Source organism: Chaetodon auriga, chromosome 3, assembly GCF_051107435.1.
Source record: "Chaetodon auriga isolate fChaAug3 chromosome 3, fChaAug3.hap1, whole genome shotgun sequence".
Classification (NCBI taxonomy): domain Eukaryota; kingdom Metazoa; phylum Chordata; class Actinopteri; order Chaetodontiformes; family Chaetodontidae; genus Chaetodon; species Chaetodon auriga.
In genome coordinates, this window is record NC_135076.1 from 26280215 (window position 1) to 26296435 (window position 16221).

The window sequence follows — 16221 nt, forward strand, 5'->3', positions numbered from 1 at the left end:
TGGGTCATTTACATTCTAGCTGGACGGAGAAGTTTAACTCTGTCTAGTGATAGTGACGCTCGTCTGTATCTAGGGCATTAAAATACTCACTTATTCACCATTTTGTCCGGACAAACTGTTTCTGTTACCTGGACTGATGCTCACACCACGTCTTCTTCTGTGATGTGGAAGGTTACACACACGTGCAGTATAACTTACAGCAGATATGTCGTCTGTGGACTGTGCAAAACTGTGATTTCCGATCATCTCTGTTGAGAATTTCCCTACATTTCCTGCTGTATCGACGACCACGAGTGCAGAAAAAAGACAGAACAAGAACTGGCATTTGTTGATCCGTGCAGGACGAACGGACTGGAGGGTTGAGACGTCCTGGCCGATGTAACTGGTGGCTGCAGGCTAATACATAAGCAGAGTTTGGCACTTTACCTCAAGCAGAGGACACTCGCGGGACTCTTGTATAACCTTCATGTGCACTCTATCTCCAGACTGTTGTGCTGTCAGTTGTCTTGCAGGCTATATTTACATGCTCTCTGTACCTGAGAAATATGAGATGTAGCTCAGTTGTCAATATGTGCACCTGTTGTAGTAGCAACTGGCTGCCTGGTTTACCTGCCATGGTTTGCATGTCAACATGTTAATAAAAATCATCAAATTATGAGCCACCCGTTGTCTTCATTTTGACCTCAGAAGCTTTAACTGAAATGAGCTGTTTTCATGCACTCATGTTGAATTGCACACATTTTTTTTGCTCACCTGTAACTAAAAAACTGCTCATAACCTTCATATGCGTGCGTAACTTAAAGGTACTGTGCGTAACTTTAAGGAAACCCTTGTGGCCGTTCAGTGAACTGCAGTTAGCATCCTGTTGATGCCGCTTTGTGAGCATCATCCTGAGCATCGGCCAAAACCGAGACATAACAAACATGAGGCTGAACCCTGAAATGAACACTTAATGCTGGAAAATAAAGCGTAATCACATTTAGAATAACTTCTATTTGTAATGTTCCTATATTTCGTTTGGACCGTGGATCCATGATGCTAATTAGTTTGCTGTTACAGCTAGCTGGCTATGATTCTATAATGCATTATAATCTATGGAGGTCCATTCAGTCTCATTGTATTTAGGATTCAACTGCATTCAAATGCACACTGGATAACTGTGGATATGCACATTATGCTGCCATGTGGGGTTTAAGTCATAACTGAACAGTTTAAAGCCGAATGCAGACATCAGACCTGTAACTCAGCCAATACGTCAAGGTTAATGAATCATCATGTAATTATAAATTAATTCAAAAATCAATTCAGCACTGATGTGCACAGCAAAGAGAAGCTTCTCTAGTTCTTACTAACTCTTTATTGCAGTCAGTTTAAATAGTCTCAAAGTTATTTCTTTCTTAGACAAGAGAGCTTCTTCAGGTGTTTCACCCACAACAATTATTACAGAACCAACTTCTAAAGTTGAACACGTGATGCTGGTGGAAGTTTTACCCCTCCTCAATATGTCGGCAACCGGAGGGATGTCACAGCATTTTACAATATTTTAGACAAAAAACTGAAAACAGTAAGAATGGTACACAGTGTGAGTCAGTACCGTCTGTCGCCTTTGAGGAAACTTGCTAAAAAGTTAACAGAGAGAGGACAGCGGCAGCTCTCCAAGACACGTTCAAGGGATATTAGAAAATTTCACACCCATGTGAGTGTTTTGTCAGGGGGGCGGCTGCAGCTGTCTGGATTCCTGAGGGGCCGGGGGTGGAACAATTGTTCCTCAGTCAGGCCTCTTTTCCAGAAAGCACTGTAGTTTCTCCTTTCAAAGCCTCTACATCAGCACCGTTAGTGAGCCCAGTGCAGTTAAGTATCAGTAATGCTCCAGATTACTGCCGCGCTTAGTCACAGGCTGGACGGATAAGTTGCGCAGGTGAAGGCGACGCTGCCACCCTCCATCCTGGCAGTCATCTCCCAAGAAGGACCCATCTCTGGCTTTTTATGGCCCTCGCCTGCAGGGGATTTGCGGGGGGATTAGTGCTACTAAAAGGACAGAAGGATGGAGGCAGGCCAGTGTAACGGCAGCACAAATCTGCCTCGTCTCTCTCTTCTATCTGCACAGAGCCTGCTGGTTTGAAACAGGTAACGCTGTAAAAATAAAAAAAATAAGCTGCCTTCTCCGCGTGTCAAATTCATCTGTCTGTGATTGGCTGCTCTCTCCACTTGGATTTTCTCCAGTTCATCGGTCCGGCTCGGCTGAAGGAAAACAACCCCAGAGCCGTGCTTACGAGCTCCCAGCGGACCACATTCCAGCTGCTTGTTTTGTCATTCCACCTTTTGCCCTCAGCCTCGAATCGCAGGCCCCTGGAAGAGAGAAAAGAAAAACTGGTGCTTAAAATAAAACCCTGAAGTTGTGACACAGCTGCACTCTGACAGAGATACACAGCGCAAACACTTTCAATATGATTAATAATGTTCATAACCTCCTCCACTCGATCAGCGCTAGCATCAGGGTGGAGGCAGGGAGATAAGGGGGACCCACTGCCTCCCATCCTGTTTCTGCTCCACGCTGATGGTTTGCAGGCGGCCCAGCCTAAAGGGTCTGTTTGTGAGAGCTGGTGGTGACAGGCTGGTGGTAACCCTGGGAGCTGTACCCTGTCAGGGACAGCCGCACACAATGATCCCCTTCTCGACAGCAGAGTCTGAGGCCCAGGCACTCGCTGCCAGCCCCCCACCCCCCATCCATGAGAGGACCCAGCATTGCCAGGGAGAAAACAATGAGGCCTCTATTGAGCAGCAGATCAGTCGGTCATTAAGGAGGGAGAAATATTTCTGCGACTGTCTCAATCCGATAGCTCCAAAAATCAGTGAAAAGTGGTGTCACTTGTGTTCAAGCGGCAATGATGGAAATGCCTGCATTTATCGAGATCCAACGTGTGATTCATGAATTAATTAGAAAAATAAAGGGGAAGACTGTGTGTGAGCAAAGCAACACAAACACTGACATTTTAACACAACAACAAAATAAAAGCTTGGACGCTGTTTAAAAGATAAATAATACAGAGTGTGATTTGCTAATCGTTTTTGACATGAACTCAAGTGAAAACAGCACAAAGACAATATATTTAATGTTTGAGCTCATCAGCGTAAATATCTGCTTATTCTAAATCTGATGCAGCAACACGTTTCACAGACTGGGAAAGATGTGGAATGCTCCGAAAACACCTGTTTGGAACATTCCACAGGTAAACAGGTTGATTGGTAACAGGTGAGAGTATCATGATCGGGTATGAAAGGGGCATCCTGGGAAGGCTCAGTGGTTCACGAGGATGGAGCGAGGTTCACCACTTTGTGAACACATGACTGGATAAGCTCTACATGGACTCAGGAACACTTCAGGAAACTGTTGTCCGTCTGTTTGCAAATGACTGAATTCGGTTTATATTTACATTTAGCACAGAGTCCAAACTTTTTTTTAGAATTGGGGTTGTAATGAAGCAAAAATTATCAGAATCAACAGGTGCACTTCATTGTATATTGTGCAAGCAAGATCATATTCAGGCCCTCTCCAGGCATGTTTGACATATAAAAACACTTACATTTAGAAAATAATTTCTGTCCTGTTTGGGGTTTTCAGCTAAAGGCTAATCTAACGTAGAACTCCTAAAACGACAGCATATGTGCTCTGCAGGCCTCCAAACTCAATGTGCTGCCACAGAAATCATCCTCCTGCACATGTCTGAAAGGGAAAGTTCCCTCTTCAGCAGATGAAAGAGCCTCCCAGCGTCTGTGCATCCATCACTGCACAGTAAAGGTCAACCGTCGCTGCGAAGTAACAAAGAGCTAAACGGATGCTTTCTGGAAGGGGACTTTAAACGCATCACATCGGTGTCCGCAGCGTCAAATGAATAGAAATGTGGGCCTCCACTGATCCCCATACGGACCCTCTGTTTTGAGTTTGTCAGGAGGAGGTCAGAGGTCAGGGATCAGAGCAGAACAGCAGCAGACCTGGGACCTGAAGGTTGCTTTCAGTGAAACCACAAACTTCCTGCACTGACAGGAGCGTAGTTTTAAAACACCATCAGTGTGTGCAGCACTCTTCTCTTCTGCCTCACACATCAAACACTGCTGATTTCAACCTTGTGTGTTCTCACTCCAGCTGCAACATTTAATCGATTATCTGTCAGCTATTAAAATAATGGCCAACTATTTTTATAATTGATTAATGGGTTTGAGTCATTTTTTAAAGAAAAGACAGAATGTAAATATTTTTTTAGTCTCTTCACCAATTTGAAATACTGATTGATCATTTTCTGACATGTTTACACCAAACAACCAATCAACTGATGGAGAAAATAATCGACAGAGTCATTGACAGTGAAAATAATCGTTAGCTGCAGGCCTAGATCTTACCATAGCTCCTGGTGGCACTTCCTCATGTTGCTTTATCCACGCTGTTTTTCTGATACCCGAGGTGCCTCATCACTTCGCTGCAGTAGGCCTCCACCTGATTTATCTGCTCAACGTTGAGTCTCTCCCTCCAGGCATATATTGCCTCCTTTGCATCCCGTGATGATATCAGGAACGGCCTGTCTGATGAATATCCGCGACCGTGCGTCATGTTCAGCGCAAACTTCTCCAGGGCGGGGAAGGTGGAGAGGTTGGAGAAGCGGTACAGCCTCTGGAGCTCCTCCATGGGATGCAGGACCAGGTCCTCGTAGCGGATGCGGAGGTAGTTCCTCCTCACCCAGGGGGGCGCGTTCATCACCAGCATCATGTCGCTGAGCCAGTTGTCGCAGATGAGCTCCATGGCGCTGGAGACGTAGCTCTCAGCCCGGTTCACCTTGCTGCTCGGCACCAGCAGCCGCTTGTACTTGTCCGTCTGCTTCTTGCTCCTCAGCACCTGGATGCTTTCCTTCACCAGCGCCTGTTTGGACTTCAGGCGGGAGTTGTGCACGGCCCTCGGGTCTCTGAAGAGCTGAATGATCTGGAGGTTTATCGCCGGGTCTTTCATCAAAGGAACCAGCGTGCTCAGGTCCAAAACGCGGACGCCTTTGATCACCATCACCGGGTACTTTTTACACTCCCTCTCCAGCTCCCTTATGTCCCGCTTTTGGCACTTGGCGCACTGGTCCTCTTTCACCAGCCCGATTTCGTGCCGCTTGTGCGCATCACACAGCGGCTCCGAGCATATCACCTTGTTCATTTTCCATCCGAATATGAACGACGTGGTGATGTTCTGCGAGCCGGCGTATAGTTTGAGGACGGAGAAGTCGCAGCGGTACAGGGCGTTCATCATGTCCCGCACTGCGCCCTGGAGACTGGCCGCGTCCCCCGGGTACAGAGCCTGCCATATGTGCCACATTGGCTCGTACAGGTAAAACGTATCGGGGTGCTGGTTGAACAACTCCCCCAGAAACGACGAGCCAGTCCTCCAGGTGGCATGCAAGTAGATGTGGATCCGAGACTGGCTCCGGTTGAAGGCGTGCTCCGGCGCGTCGCTGCCGTTAACTTTGTAACCGTTATCCCAGAGCAGCGCCACCGTGTTCTCCAGTTCTGGGCATCTGGATTGTTGCTGCGGCAGTCCATGTCCAGCCTGCTGCACGGATTTATCCCGGTAATCTAACACGTACGGGATTAGCAGAAGCAAACCTGAATATGCCAGGATCAAAATCAAATATTTCTTATGGAGCCTCCTCTTCATTTCCTTTCTCCGGGAAGGGGGGCTGGTTAGCGTCTTCTCTGAGGGGTCCACACAGCGCTTTGTGAGCTCCGTGGTCGCGACAGTAAAGTTATGTGTGTGCGAGAGGAAGGAGCGTGTGTGTGTGTGTGTGTGTGTGTGTGTGTGAGAAGGATATTAACCACGCCCCGTTAAAGACACAACACCGTTCTATTCCTCTTTCTTTCCACACATACGCAGTCCGATCGGTGAATTGATTGTATTTAACCAGTACAGAAATTTGTTGAACCGTTAAAATAATTCGCTCGTGTCAGGAGCGACGAGGCGCCGTAACGTTAGAAATCCCAAAGAGCCTTGAATGGAAGATGGTCCAAAGGCGACTACTTACGCTAACCGGGCCGCAATGAATTATGGGAGAATTATGAAAAACGAGCGCTCCCTTTGAATTTCCTGTATTTAGTCGGTAATGTTGTGTCGGTAGACGGTGAATGTTTTCGTTGCCCGGGTCGCCCTTTTAAACGTGAGCTTTTTACATGAAGAAAATAAAAACGCAACTGATGTGGCGCATGCGCATTTGCCCTCATTTGTTGTTGGAGGCAAACCGAGAGGTACCTAAAGAATCAACGGAGAAATAGCTAAAGCTGTCTTGCCGTAGCATTAAATGGCACTGTCTGGCTAATATTTCTTGTTCGTGCTAGCACGTTAGCTTGCAGATACAGCAGGCTAGGAGCAAAGCCTACCGTCAGCTTACGATAGCTACGTGTAGCAGCTTCTAACGCTAAGCTAACCGCGGCGCCACAGTCAACATCAACATGGCACACTGGAGCACCTTCGAAAGGGAGACTGAGAGGGAAACGAAGAAGCTGATAACATGCATCAGCGGGGTCGAGGATGAGGAGGACCAGAATTTTCAGCTGGCTTTGAAATTTGCCTGGTCGAATTTCAGGTGAGTTGGCCGGTGGCAGGATGGGAGCTAGCTTGTCAGATGCTAACATGTAATCAAACGTTAGCCACAAAGAAATGATGCTAGCTTGCTTTTCTTGACAGGTTTCATCGTTACTTGGACGTGGACAGCCACAAAGTCCAACGCAGTATTAGTGGGTGAGTGAGCCGGGTATTTATTTATTTATTTTGTACAGCTTAACAGATGACTTATTTACATTGCTTCTGTCAACGTTTTGCCCATCACAGTCCTCTATCAGACATCATCAGTATATCATTTACCAAGAGTTTGACATAGTGAGGAGTCCATTGACGTTTATCAGACCTGCTTTTAAGTAAAATCCGTGGTTGGTCCTTGTTTGAAATTAACTGATTTACTTCTCCAAGCTCATTGGTGTGACTGATTTTACCATTAGGATGATCAGACTTTTCCATTTCCCCTTATATTACACTGCACGTCTTTTGTATGACACCCTCACCCATTCATAATCTGCTGTGTTTTCCAGAATCTATGAAAAGCTCATGGTCCACTCAGACTTGAGTAAAGCAGAAAGCTGGATGAGGCTGACTGAAGAGTTCCTAAACTCACCTTTACCTAATACAGATGGAACAAAGGTATGGCACAGACAGACTAACACTGCCTTCAAGACAAATCCATTTCCTTGTGGCCCATGTTTCCTCAGGCCACCATTTTTATCTTATTCTTCTTTGCAGACAGATGTGCACTACAGCCTGCTGTCACTGCTGCTCTTATTATCAGGGTCCCCCTCAAACACAGACTTTACTGAGAGACCCAGGGTGAAGGAGGCCGGTGAGTTGATGTTCGACCGACTCTTAATTTGTCCTGTTAAAGTTTTACAGCGTTTCAAAACACGTCCATGTAAATCATTATCACTTCATGTTGTGTCTGCAGAAGAGGAGGACAACTTTGACTGGGCCAGATACCTGATGGAGGGTGAGGACATCGACACTGGACCATACCCAGATACCCCTGTGAGTCATTACCAAACCCCCCCTTTATTGACATAAATGACTACAGTACAGCTGCATATTGTTCAAAGGCCCTGCAGACCATCACAGATGTCCTCAGTAATGTTGCCTCTCTGGTTGAAGTTGAATAGAGCTATTCTGAGGTTACAGAGCTACACATGCTGGTAAGAATCATTAAGCTGGAACAGAATTAATTGCAGAGTTTAAACATGGCCACACAGTCCTGAGAAGAGGTCCTGGCACACCAGAGTGGGTGTCGCCTGGATGTGTAAAGGCTGTAAAGCTGCAGTAAAATAAGCAATTTCAGTAGAAGTAAAGCAATCCTAACTGTTTTTTAGGAGTGGTCTGAGGAGGAGAGCGAAGACGATGACAGCCAGCAGCCAATCAGCAGGGAAGACTCTGGGATCCAGCTGGACAGAACGCCGCAGGAAGACCAGGACAACAACAACCAGACAGTCCCAGTCACATGGACGGGTGTGAACCAATCACACAGCAAATTAACATCATGTGAAACAGCTGGAATAATGTGAAACTGAGACGGGACCAACACGAGCATCTGTGTGTCTCCTCTGAAGCTCTTTTTGGATGTGAAAATAACTCAGTTTGTGTGCTTGCAGTGGGAGAGCCTGACGCCCGGTCCTGGCTTGAACAGCATGTGGTGACACCGTACTGGGTGGCTCATGCGCCTCGTTTCCCTCACAGCTTGCATTTACACTCCAACTTGCTCAATGTGTGGTAAGGCTCCAAACTGTTCTTTGTTTTTGTAATAGTTGTAGTACAAATGCACTTACGTTTTCAGGTAATTAAGTGGTCTATACATTTATTTCAGTAGTATTTATTTATTTATTTATTTTTTGCTTGTTAAGCAGGTCCATTAAATTACAGTCTCCTAAAAAATCTAATGCCAATTCCATAACCTACAGAAAAAAATCTGTAAAAAAATATATAATTCAAGAAGATGAGTCAAACCTTGTGTCTGTCTGTATATCAGTGGATCATTTTAACATAGACTGAGTGGCAAACATAGAGTGTATTTTTGGATATTTGAAATGATTGAAGACGTTTACCCTCAGCATCTCTCTCCTCAGGGATCAGCACTTGTATAACACTGATCCATTGTATCTGCCGGAAGAAAAGGCCTTTGTTACGGAGACCCAAGTGATACGGGAGACGCTGTGGTAAGATGTGATGATGCTGTGGCGTGTGACTGTGCTCATTGTGCAGACTTACAATGAAGCTGATCTCAGACTTTCTCACATGTTGAATCTTTTATTATCTTGTACATCCCCAAACATTGGAGTCCTTGTTGGATTTAAGAGAAATCTTTCTTTGCATTCGCAGGCTCATATAGACGCTGTGATTTTGGGGTATCATTAAGCTGAGCTGTCTGACTGTTACGTTGCAGGCTTCTCTCTGGGGTTAAAAAACACTTTATATTCCAACACCATGATGGAAAAGTGTCAGTGAGGAACAACGTGGTGGTCACTCATCTGACCAGTGTAAGTTGAAAATCTGAAAATTGCTTGTGTTATATCTTATCATGTGTCTTCTGTCTGTTGTAGTAAACAGTCTTTTCTCTTTCTGTGCTGCAGAACTGCCTGCGCTCTGTGCTGGAGCACATCGCCGTGTACGGGCAGGCGGTGTTCAGGCTGCAGAGGTTCATAGACGAGGTGACGGGATACAGCTCGGAGCCCTGCCCACCGAGCTCCGGTTCCTCCTACAGCTCCAAGAAGGGCTCCGAGCCTCCTTTCAGGACCTACCAGGCCTTTGTTTGGGCACTTAACAAGTACTTTACCGACTTCAAACAGGAACTCACCACAATTGAGAGAGAGCTCATACGCAATGGCAAGTGCAAGTATGTTTATGGGGCTGAAATCGTTGCTAAGTCTGGATATGATACTATAACTCTGCATTAACAGCAGAGGATAGCATTTGTATCACAGTACAGGCGACAGTTCAGCCTTTTGAATGCACACAGGATGTGGGTGCCATTATGGAAATAGAGCAGCCATAAACTGACTAATGGCTGAAATAGAAAACTGAACTGTGTGAGAGTTAAAATGATGACAGTTAGAAAGAAAATACTGCAAGAATTTATTGAGACCCTGTTGCAAATAAATGTATGGCAAGTTTCAATGTGAGATAGCTCACACTGTTACTGTGTGTTTATGGCTCTTTAATGAATAGTACAGTCATCCAGAATGTCCCCACAGCTAGCTCTGGGGGTCTCGAGGGGTCTGTGTCAGCTCTGTCAGCTGGTGTTTGATGTGTTGTCCTCCCTCGCAGATGAGACGGTCACCCTGTCTGCAGTTCTGGAGCGACTCAACCCTCACTTGGCACAAATCAAAGTGCTGCACAAAGTCTTCTGCACCGGGGTCGCCGAAGTCCCCGCTGAGACCCCCAACGTCGTGCGCGCCTCTCACTTGCTCAACACGCTGTACAAAGCCATCATCGAGTATGACAGCGTCGGGGAAGCGTCAGAGCAGGCGGTGAGTTTGTCAGTGTGAATTTATGGATCTTAACAAGGAAAAAAACGTGTAAGATCATTCTCACGTGCCGTCTTCTCTCGCTAGGTGGCCTTGTTATTTTCTTTATGGACAGAGACAGTCAGACCATATCTGGAGATTGTGGATGAATGGATTGTTCACGGCCACCTGTTCGACCCCGCCAAGGAGTTCATTATCCAGAGGTACGTAGAGAGATTGTTTAACAAGGACACAACTTTCTAACCAAGCTTTTTGGTGGATACACGACAGTAAACTGACAGAGACGTTTGCTCAGGAACAAGGATGTCCCAGTGAACCACAGGGACTTCTGGTACGCCACCTACACGCTGTACAGTGTGTCTGAGACGGTGGAGAATGAGGAGAAGCTGAACGACGCAGCCAGCGGGAGCTCTGGAGGGGATCAGGGCTCCAGCAACAGGCAGCTCACCATGGTGTCCTTCCTCAAACCTGTACTCAAGCAGATCATCATGGCCGGGAAGTCCATGCAGCTGCTCAAAAATCTGGACTGCAAGGAGGCTGAACAGGCGGAGAGATCCTCCAGAGGTCAGTGTTTGCTTGTGTTTCGGGGTTTTCTCTCTACGCAGAGTGGTGCTGGTGTACTTCTGCTTGAACTGTGTCAAAATTGTGCGCTGCAGATGCGGAGAGGAAGAGTTTGTACACGCTGTTTCTGGAGTCGGTGCAGTCACGCCTCTGCAGCCAAGAGGAGTCGCCCACAGACACGGTGACTGAACAACAGGCCACTAAGAGGAGCCTCATAAAGATGCAGTCCATCATAGCACAGCACCTGGAGATCGACGACATCCACGATCCGCTGTTGGCTATCAACTTCGCCAGGTAAGAACTGACCACGACACTCAAAAGTCAACTACCTGTAGCTCAGCAAAGAAATAAACACAGACGCTAACTGAAATGCTTTTTTCCTTTCAGGAATATGCTTCGCTCTTCAGTTTAGTCGTCTTTACGAAACACCTGTTTGCAGCTGCTGGTTTTATCATCTCTCAAACTGTCAAGCTAATAAGACTTTAAAGCCATTTTATGTTTGTTGCTCCAGACTTGTGTTTTTAAAACCTAAAGAAGCTCTGGTCGGTGTTCCCCCCCAGGCTGTATTTGGAGCAGAGTGACTTCCACGAGCGTTTCTCCGGAGGCGATTTCATCGTGGACCGCTCGTCTCAGTCAGTTACCTGCCAAACCTTTGAGCTCACGCTGCGCTCTTGCCTCTACCCCCACATCGAGAGGAGGTACATCGAGTGCTGTGGGAACCTTATGAAGACTCTGAAAAAAGACTACAAGTAAGCGTCTCTCTTTAGGTTATACGAGCGAGGACTTTTTTTTCCTGCATGTTGAGCATTCGAGTTCCTTGATGTCTCCACAGGCTGCTGGAATACCTCCAAGCGATGAGGAACTACTTCCTGCTGGAAGCTGGAGACACCATGTATGACTTTTACACGGCCATCTTTGACAAAGTGCAGGAGAAGGAGAGCTGGCAGCAGCTGTCTTTCCTCAACGGTCAGCTGCAGGAGGCAGTTGGACAGCGCCACCCTGAGGACAGCAGCAGGTATTACCGTTTATTCTGAAGATGTTATGATGATTGGCCGGACAATTTCTTTTTATATAATTAGGAAGTCACCATTTTCCTCCATCCTTTCATATTTCGTAGGCTGTCAGTCTTCTTGGAGAACATTGACCCTGCCAGGAAAAAACATCCTGTCAATAATCTGGAAGTTCTCACCCTGAGTTACAAGGTCAGCAGTGTGAATGTGTGTGTGCTAACGTTTTGTTCATTCTGTGTGAAGCAGCCGTGTTGATGTTTACTGACTTTCCTCTGCTCAGGTTCCCTGGCCTGTTGATATTGTCATCAGCTCAGAGTGTCAGAAGATCTACAATCAAGTGTTTCTGCTCCTGCTGCAGATCAAATGGGCCAAATACAGCTTGGACACGCTTCGATTCAGTGGTATGAGTTGAAATGGCTCTTTGAAGCTGTGCTTTGCAGGAATTGTTCATTACTGTTTGTAAACGCAACTCCATGTCGCTCTTCATCCTCATCCTCTCTTCAGTGCTCGCCAGCAGGTGAAATACAGCCCAAGACTCTCTCTTTGAACGAGCTTTGTCTGCTTGGTGTTTCACCTTCTTTTATTTGTGTCTTTTGCTCTGTCTGCCATTTTTGTAGCTTCCTCTTGGATGCGTGCTACATAGCATCAGTCTGACACCTGGTCGCTGCCTTTTAGAAAGTCCTAACCTCACCTGTATGCTGTTATGGGCTGGGAGATACACACCCGAAGGCTCAGGGGCTGCAGCCCAGAAATGTCCCAAACACAGCAAAATAAGAAGAAAATAACATTTTCTTCAAGTCTATACTTTTTTTTTTTTAGGAAAAATCCTGCACAGTTTACGTTTAAAATCAGTATAATATACTCCATTCTCCAAAATAAAACTTCTTGATGTGGATACAGGATACAGAGAACCTCCACAGCAGTTTTCATAGTGTTATTTCTAATAAATGAAATGTGTTTGTGTTGCAGATTTCACAGACGTCACTAAGAAACTGGAGGGAGCTCTGTCTGAGGAAGCGCAGGTCAAAGAGCCAATAAATCAGCAGATTCACCGAATGTGTCTGCTGCGGGTCAAACTGATGCACTTTGTCAACAGCCTCCACAACTACATCACGACCAGGGTGAGACGAATCGCGGAACAGCGTTAGTTAAAGCTGTCACAGTGGGAAGAAACATTAATGATGCACATTACAATGTGCTGCTCTGTCAGCAAAGCAGCTCAGTGGAAATCATTCACTTTATTAGTTATATCTGTGAGAAAAGGCTTATCACATGTTCGTACATATCAGTGTTTTTAAATCAAAAGACTAAGATTTGTACTGTTCTTAATGGACCACGAGTGTGGTTTAAAATATTTTCCCAGATTATTTTCAAATAATCTGTGCTTTACATCGCTATCTGCCCGTTTTTCAATGCGTATCATCCCATAGGAACAGTACACTGCAAGAGACTGCTTTGAAAAGCCACACTGGTGCATTTAAGGACAGCAGGAAAGTACAAAACCACTTTACATACCGTCTTAAATGAGTCTGCTTTGTCTCCCGGCAGATTTTGCACAGCACAGGACTGGAGTTTCAGCACCAAGTACAGGAGGCAAAGGACCTGGACCAGCTGATCAAGATCCATTACAAATATCTGGCAACCATTCATGACCGTTGCCTACTGAGGGAGAAGGTACACAGCGCTGCTTTTCCTTAGCTGAAAGCTGCACTCTAACCACACTGTGGGGGCTGAGGCCAAAGTGTTTAACCTTTATTGATCAAAAGTTAAAATGCATCACTCACTTTTTTTAATCATATCAATCTATGTTGTATTTCCTGCTCAGACTGAGCTTCATACACACTTTTATGACACTACATGTGTCTGTGCTGTTGTGTTTTCTCAGGTCAGTTTTGTGAAGGAGGCCATAATGAAAGTTCTTAATCTCGTCCTCATCTTCTCTGACCGATGGCAAGCTGGATTTGGAGCCTGGAAGTAAGAGCTTTCATATAAAATGAAGGGAAATTCAGATTTAAACTGGACCTTTCAGTGTGTTTGTGTCCGTGAAAGAACAACAGAAGTACACACACGTCACATTCAGTGTCATGTGCTGTGCTGCTGCAGCTTCCTGTGTGTGTGTCTAAATATCGTGTTTATCTTTCAGGATCGAGTCCATTGATAAAATGGAATCAGATTTCAAAAACTGTCACATGTTCCTTGTGACGATACTCAATAAGGCCGTGTGTCGTGGCTCCTTCCCTCACTGTGAGTAAAGCTCTCATCCTTCTGATGACTTCATACAAGTGTGCTATGCTCTTTACTTTATACCTCATGCACAGATCGAACTGTTCACCTAGAAATAATCGTACATTCTCTGCTTTTCCTCCTCGCACAGTGGAGTCTCTGGCGCTCTCCCTGATGGCAGGCTTTGAGCAGTGCTGAGGAACCATGTGTGACTGAACTCCACTGTTTGTTTCTCCGTCTCGTTGCTGTCTGTTCTCTGACTGCTGTCTTTGTTCATGATGATGTGCAACATATGATGTCACTATGCGCTCCGACTGTTGGAGACGGACGTAGACGACGTGATGTTGGACGATTGTGTGTGTATTTTTAGAGCTGCAGTCAAACGGGCTACTTGTAAACATTTGTACATTTTTGTAAAGGTGTTTTTTATGAGCTGTTATGCAGACTGTTAATAATGTGTATATATGAAGCACAAGAAATCTCATTATTGAACATAATGTAACATTGTTGCATAATAAATCTATTATGTTAGTACTTTATGTATATGTGTAGACTGTATGTATGTATATATATGTAATAGACACACGCGCTCTTATTTTGCAGTTGTGTTATTTGGGGCTATCTTACTGCCATCCAGGGTGGGGGAATGGTGGAGCGGGCACTGGAGGGTAAATAAGAGCCCTTTGTCGGGCAGTTGATGAACATCTCAATGTACATGGATAAACAAGAGTACCATGCTTGTGTACTTCTGTGAAAGTTATTCAGGCTGATGATTTGCTGTCATTCTCAATTATTAATAATTTAATGACGATACACGCCTGGATAAATTTGTTAGTTCTAGGAAATGTCACCACAAATGTGGGCTCTGTCTTACATTTTTAGAAGAATTAAAGTTCACATGATTTAAATTTACTGTATAAAACCTACAGCACACTGCATGACCATGATAAAGTAAATTAAGTGTACTGCTTAGTGAGGTACAGTAACTAGCTCACACCAAATTGCTGCAGTATTAACCTTCATTAATTCCAACCAATGAGTGAATATTTTTCATTAATAACAAACAAAGCCACCTGTTTATGTTGTACCCTGTTCGACTGTAGCAGCCACCGTATCCACATAGCTCTGAGAGAGCCTGATGAAGCTGCAGGTCTTTGGCAGGGTGATGTTTTTCATGCAGTAACCTGCTGTGAGCTGTGATTTCAAGGATTTTTAAAAGTGATCTGTCTTGTAAAACCAACATCAACATCAGGTCATAAGCAGATTTTCTTCTTGGTGGCATGTGTTTGTGATATTTTTGTTTTTGCTCCCATTATAGATTATTGTGTTGCTCTAAGTGCAGTAATTTCACTTTCACTATTCTGACCTTTATATTGCATTTTCTTGTCTTATTGATTCTGTGTGATTTAAATCCATACAATTCTTCATTCCCTGTACAATTTCAATTTTTCCCGTTAGCAATATTATTCAGGGTTTGACTTTTAAAATTTTCTATTTTGTATTTTATTGCCATCTATATCTTTTTTATATTCTGTAATACCCTAATTTCCCCTACGGGTACAGGGGATTAATAACGTGTTATCTTATTTTATCTTACCTAATCTCAAATGATTGTTGTTGTTTTTTAAATTGTTGTTTGTTTTGTGTGGAGCCCAGGATTTATCCATTCCAGCCCATGTTGCCTTTCTTTTTTCATTCACTATGTATGGTGTAAGAGGAAGCTTAGACTTATCCTATTAGCCTCATTTATCTCAGAGTTCAGTCAGGGCATCTAAGTGGCTCAGTGGTTAGTGTTGCTGTTCACAGGCAGCAGGAGGGCCCTGGTCGTCAGCTGTGAGACATTTGAAATGAGCATTTTTAACTTGTGTCTGGCTTTCCTGCAGATGCTGAGGGTTTCCTCTCAAATACTGGCTAGCAGAATAAGCAATTTGGAGCATAAATGGATAGATTTTTTTATTTTCAAAAAGGAAGAGCTATTCTTTATTATGTATGAGTAGTATTTTTACTGCACAAAACTGCATAAGGGCCACTTTAATCATGTTTCCCATTTATTTAATGTTTATTTTCTTGTTTTAGTGTTTTTAATGTCTTGTACACATTTTTATGTTCTTTAAACTGGTTTGCCTTTTATCTCATTTGAAAATAAAATAATTACTAGGTTAATGAAAGAGCCTTTTCTTCTTCTTTTTTTTTAGTTTTTAGGGGGGGGGGGTGTTGGGGTCACTAATGACCCTCCATACCCTCGGGCAGGTTTTACTGTACATTCCTCGCGGTTCACCTTTCCTCCGCCGCCTCCCTGCCCTAGCGGAGGCGATCTGCACCGCAGCTCTGAGCGGAGTTTCCT

The 16221-nt window shown here is 44.8% G+C and overlaps 2 protein-coding genes across 2 annotated transcripts; one reads left to right on the forward strand and one right to left on the reverse strand.

The window, feature by feature from the left end:
- Positions 1 to 1317: 1317 nt before the first annotated feature.
- Positions 1318 to 6021, reverse strand: chst7 (carbohydrate (N-acetylglucosamine 6-O) sulfotransferase 7). Its single transcript, XM_076726554.1, has 2 exons — positions 4399 to 6021; positions 1318 to 2349 (listed from the first exon to the last, which is right to left on the reverse strand). Exon 1 carries the CDS (start codon positions 5687 to 5689, stop codon positions 4421 to 4423), a length of 1269 nt encoding a protein of 422 aa, XP_076582669.1. The 5' UTR covers positions 5690 to 6021; the 3' UTR covers positions 1318 to 2349; positions 4399 to 4420.
- A 35-nt stretch (positions 6022 to 6056) lies between these two features.
- Positions 6057 to 14416, forward strand: tubgcp5 (tubulin gamma complex component 5). Its single transcript, XM_076726553.1, has 23 exons — positions 6057 to 6611; positions 6713 to 6766; positions 7114 to 7222; positions 7322 to 7418; positions 7521 to 7600; positions 7936 to 8071; positions 8215 to 8332; positions 8686 to 8775; positions 9003 to 9096; positions 9190 to 9442; positions 9884 to 10086; positions 10171 to 10286; positions 10379 to 10647; positions 10740 to 10938; positions 11205 to 11393; positions 11477 to 11659; positions 11762 to 11846; positions 11935 to 12055; positions 12624 to 12775; positions 13203 to 13328; positions 13540 to 13628; positions 13798 to 13898; positions 14029 to 14416. The coding sequence occupies exons 1-23, from the start codon at positions 6478 to 6480 to the stop codon at positions 14073 to 14075; spliced, it is 3045 nt and encodes a 1014-aa protein (XP_076582668.1). The 5' UTR covers positions 6057 to 6477; the 3' UTR covers positions 14076 to 14416.
- The last annotated feature ends 1805 nt before the right edge of the window (positions 14417 to 16221 follow it).

Coding starts and splice junctions, on each gene's coding strand:
- chst7 (XM_076726554.1), bottom strand. CDS start 5,689: ATGAAGAGGAGGCTCCATAAGAAATATTTGATTTTGATCCTGGCATAT.
- tubgcp5 (XM_076726553.1), top strand. CDS start 6,478: ATGGCACACTGGAGCACCTTCGAAAGGGAGACTGAGAGGGAAACGAAG. Junction 11,660..11,761: donor CACCCTGAGGACAGCAGCAG/GTATTACCGTTT, acceptor CATATTTCGTAG/GCTGTCAGTCTTCTTGGAGA. Junction 12,056..12,623: donor GGACACGCTTCGATTCAGTG/GTATGAGTTGAA, acceptor TTTGTGTTGCAG/ATTTCACAGACGTCACTAAG.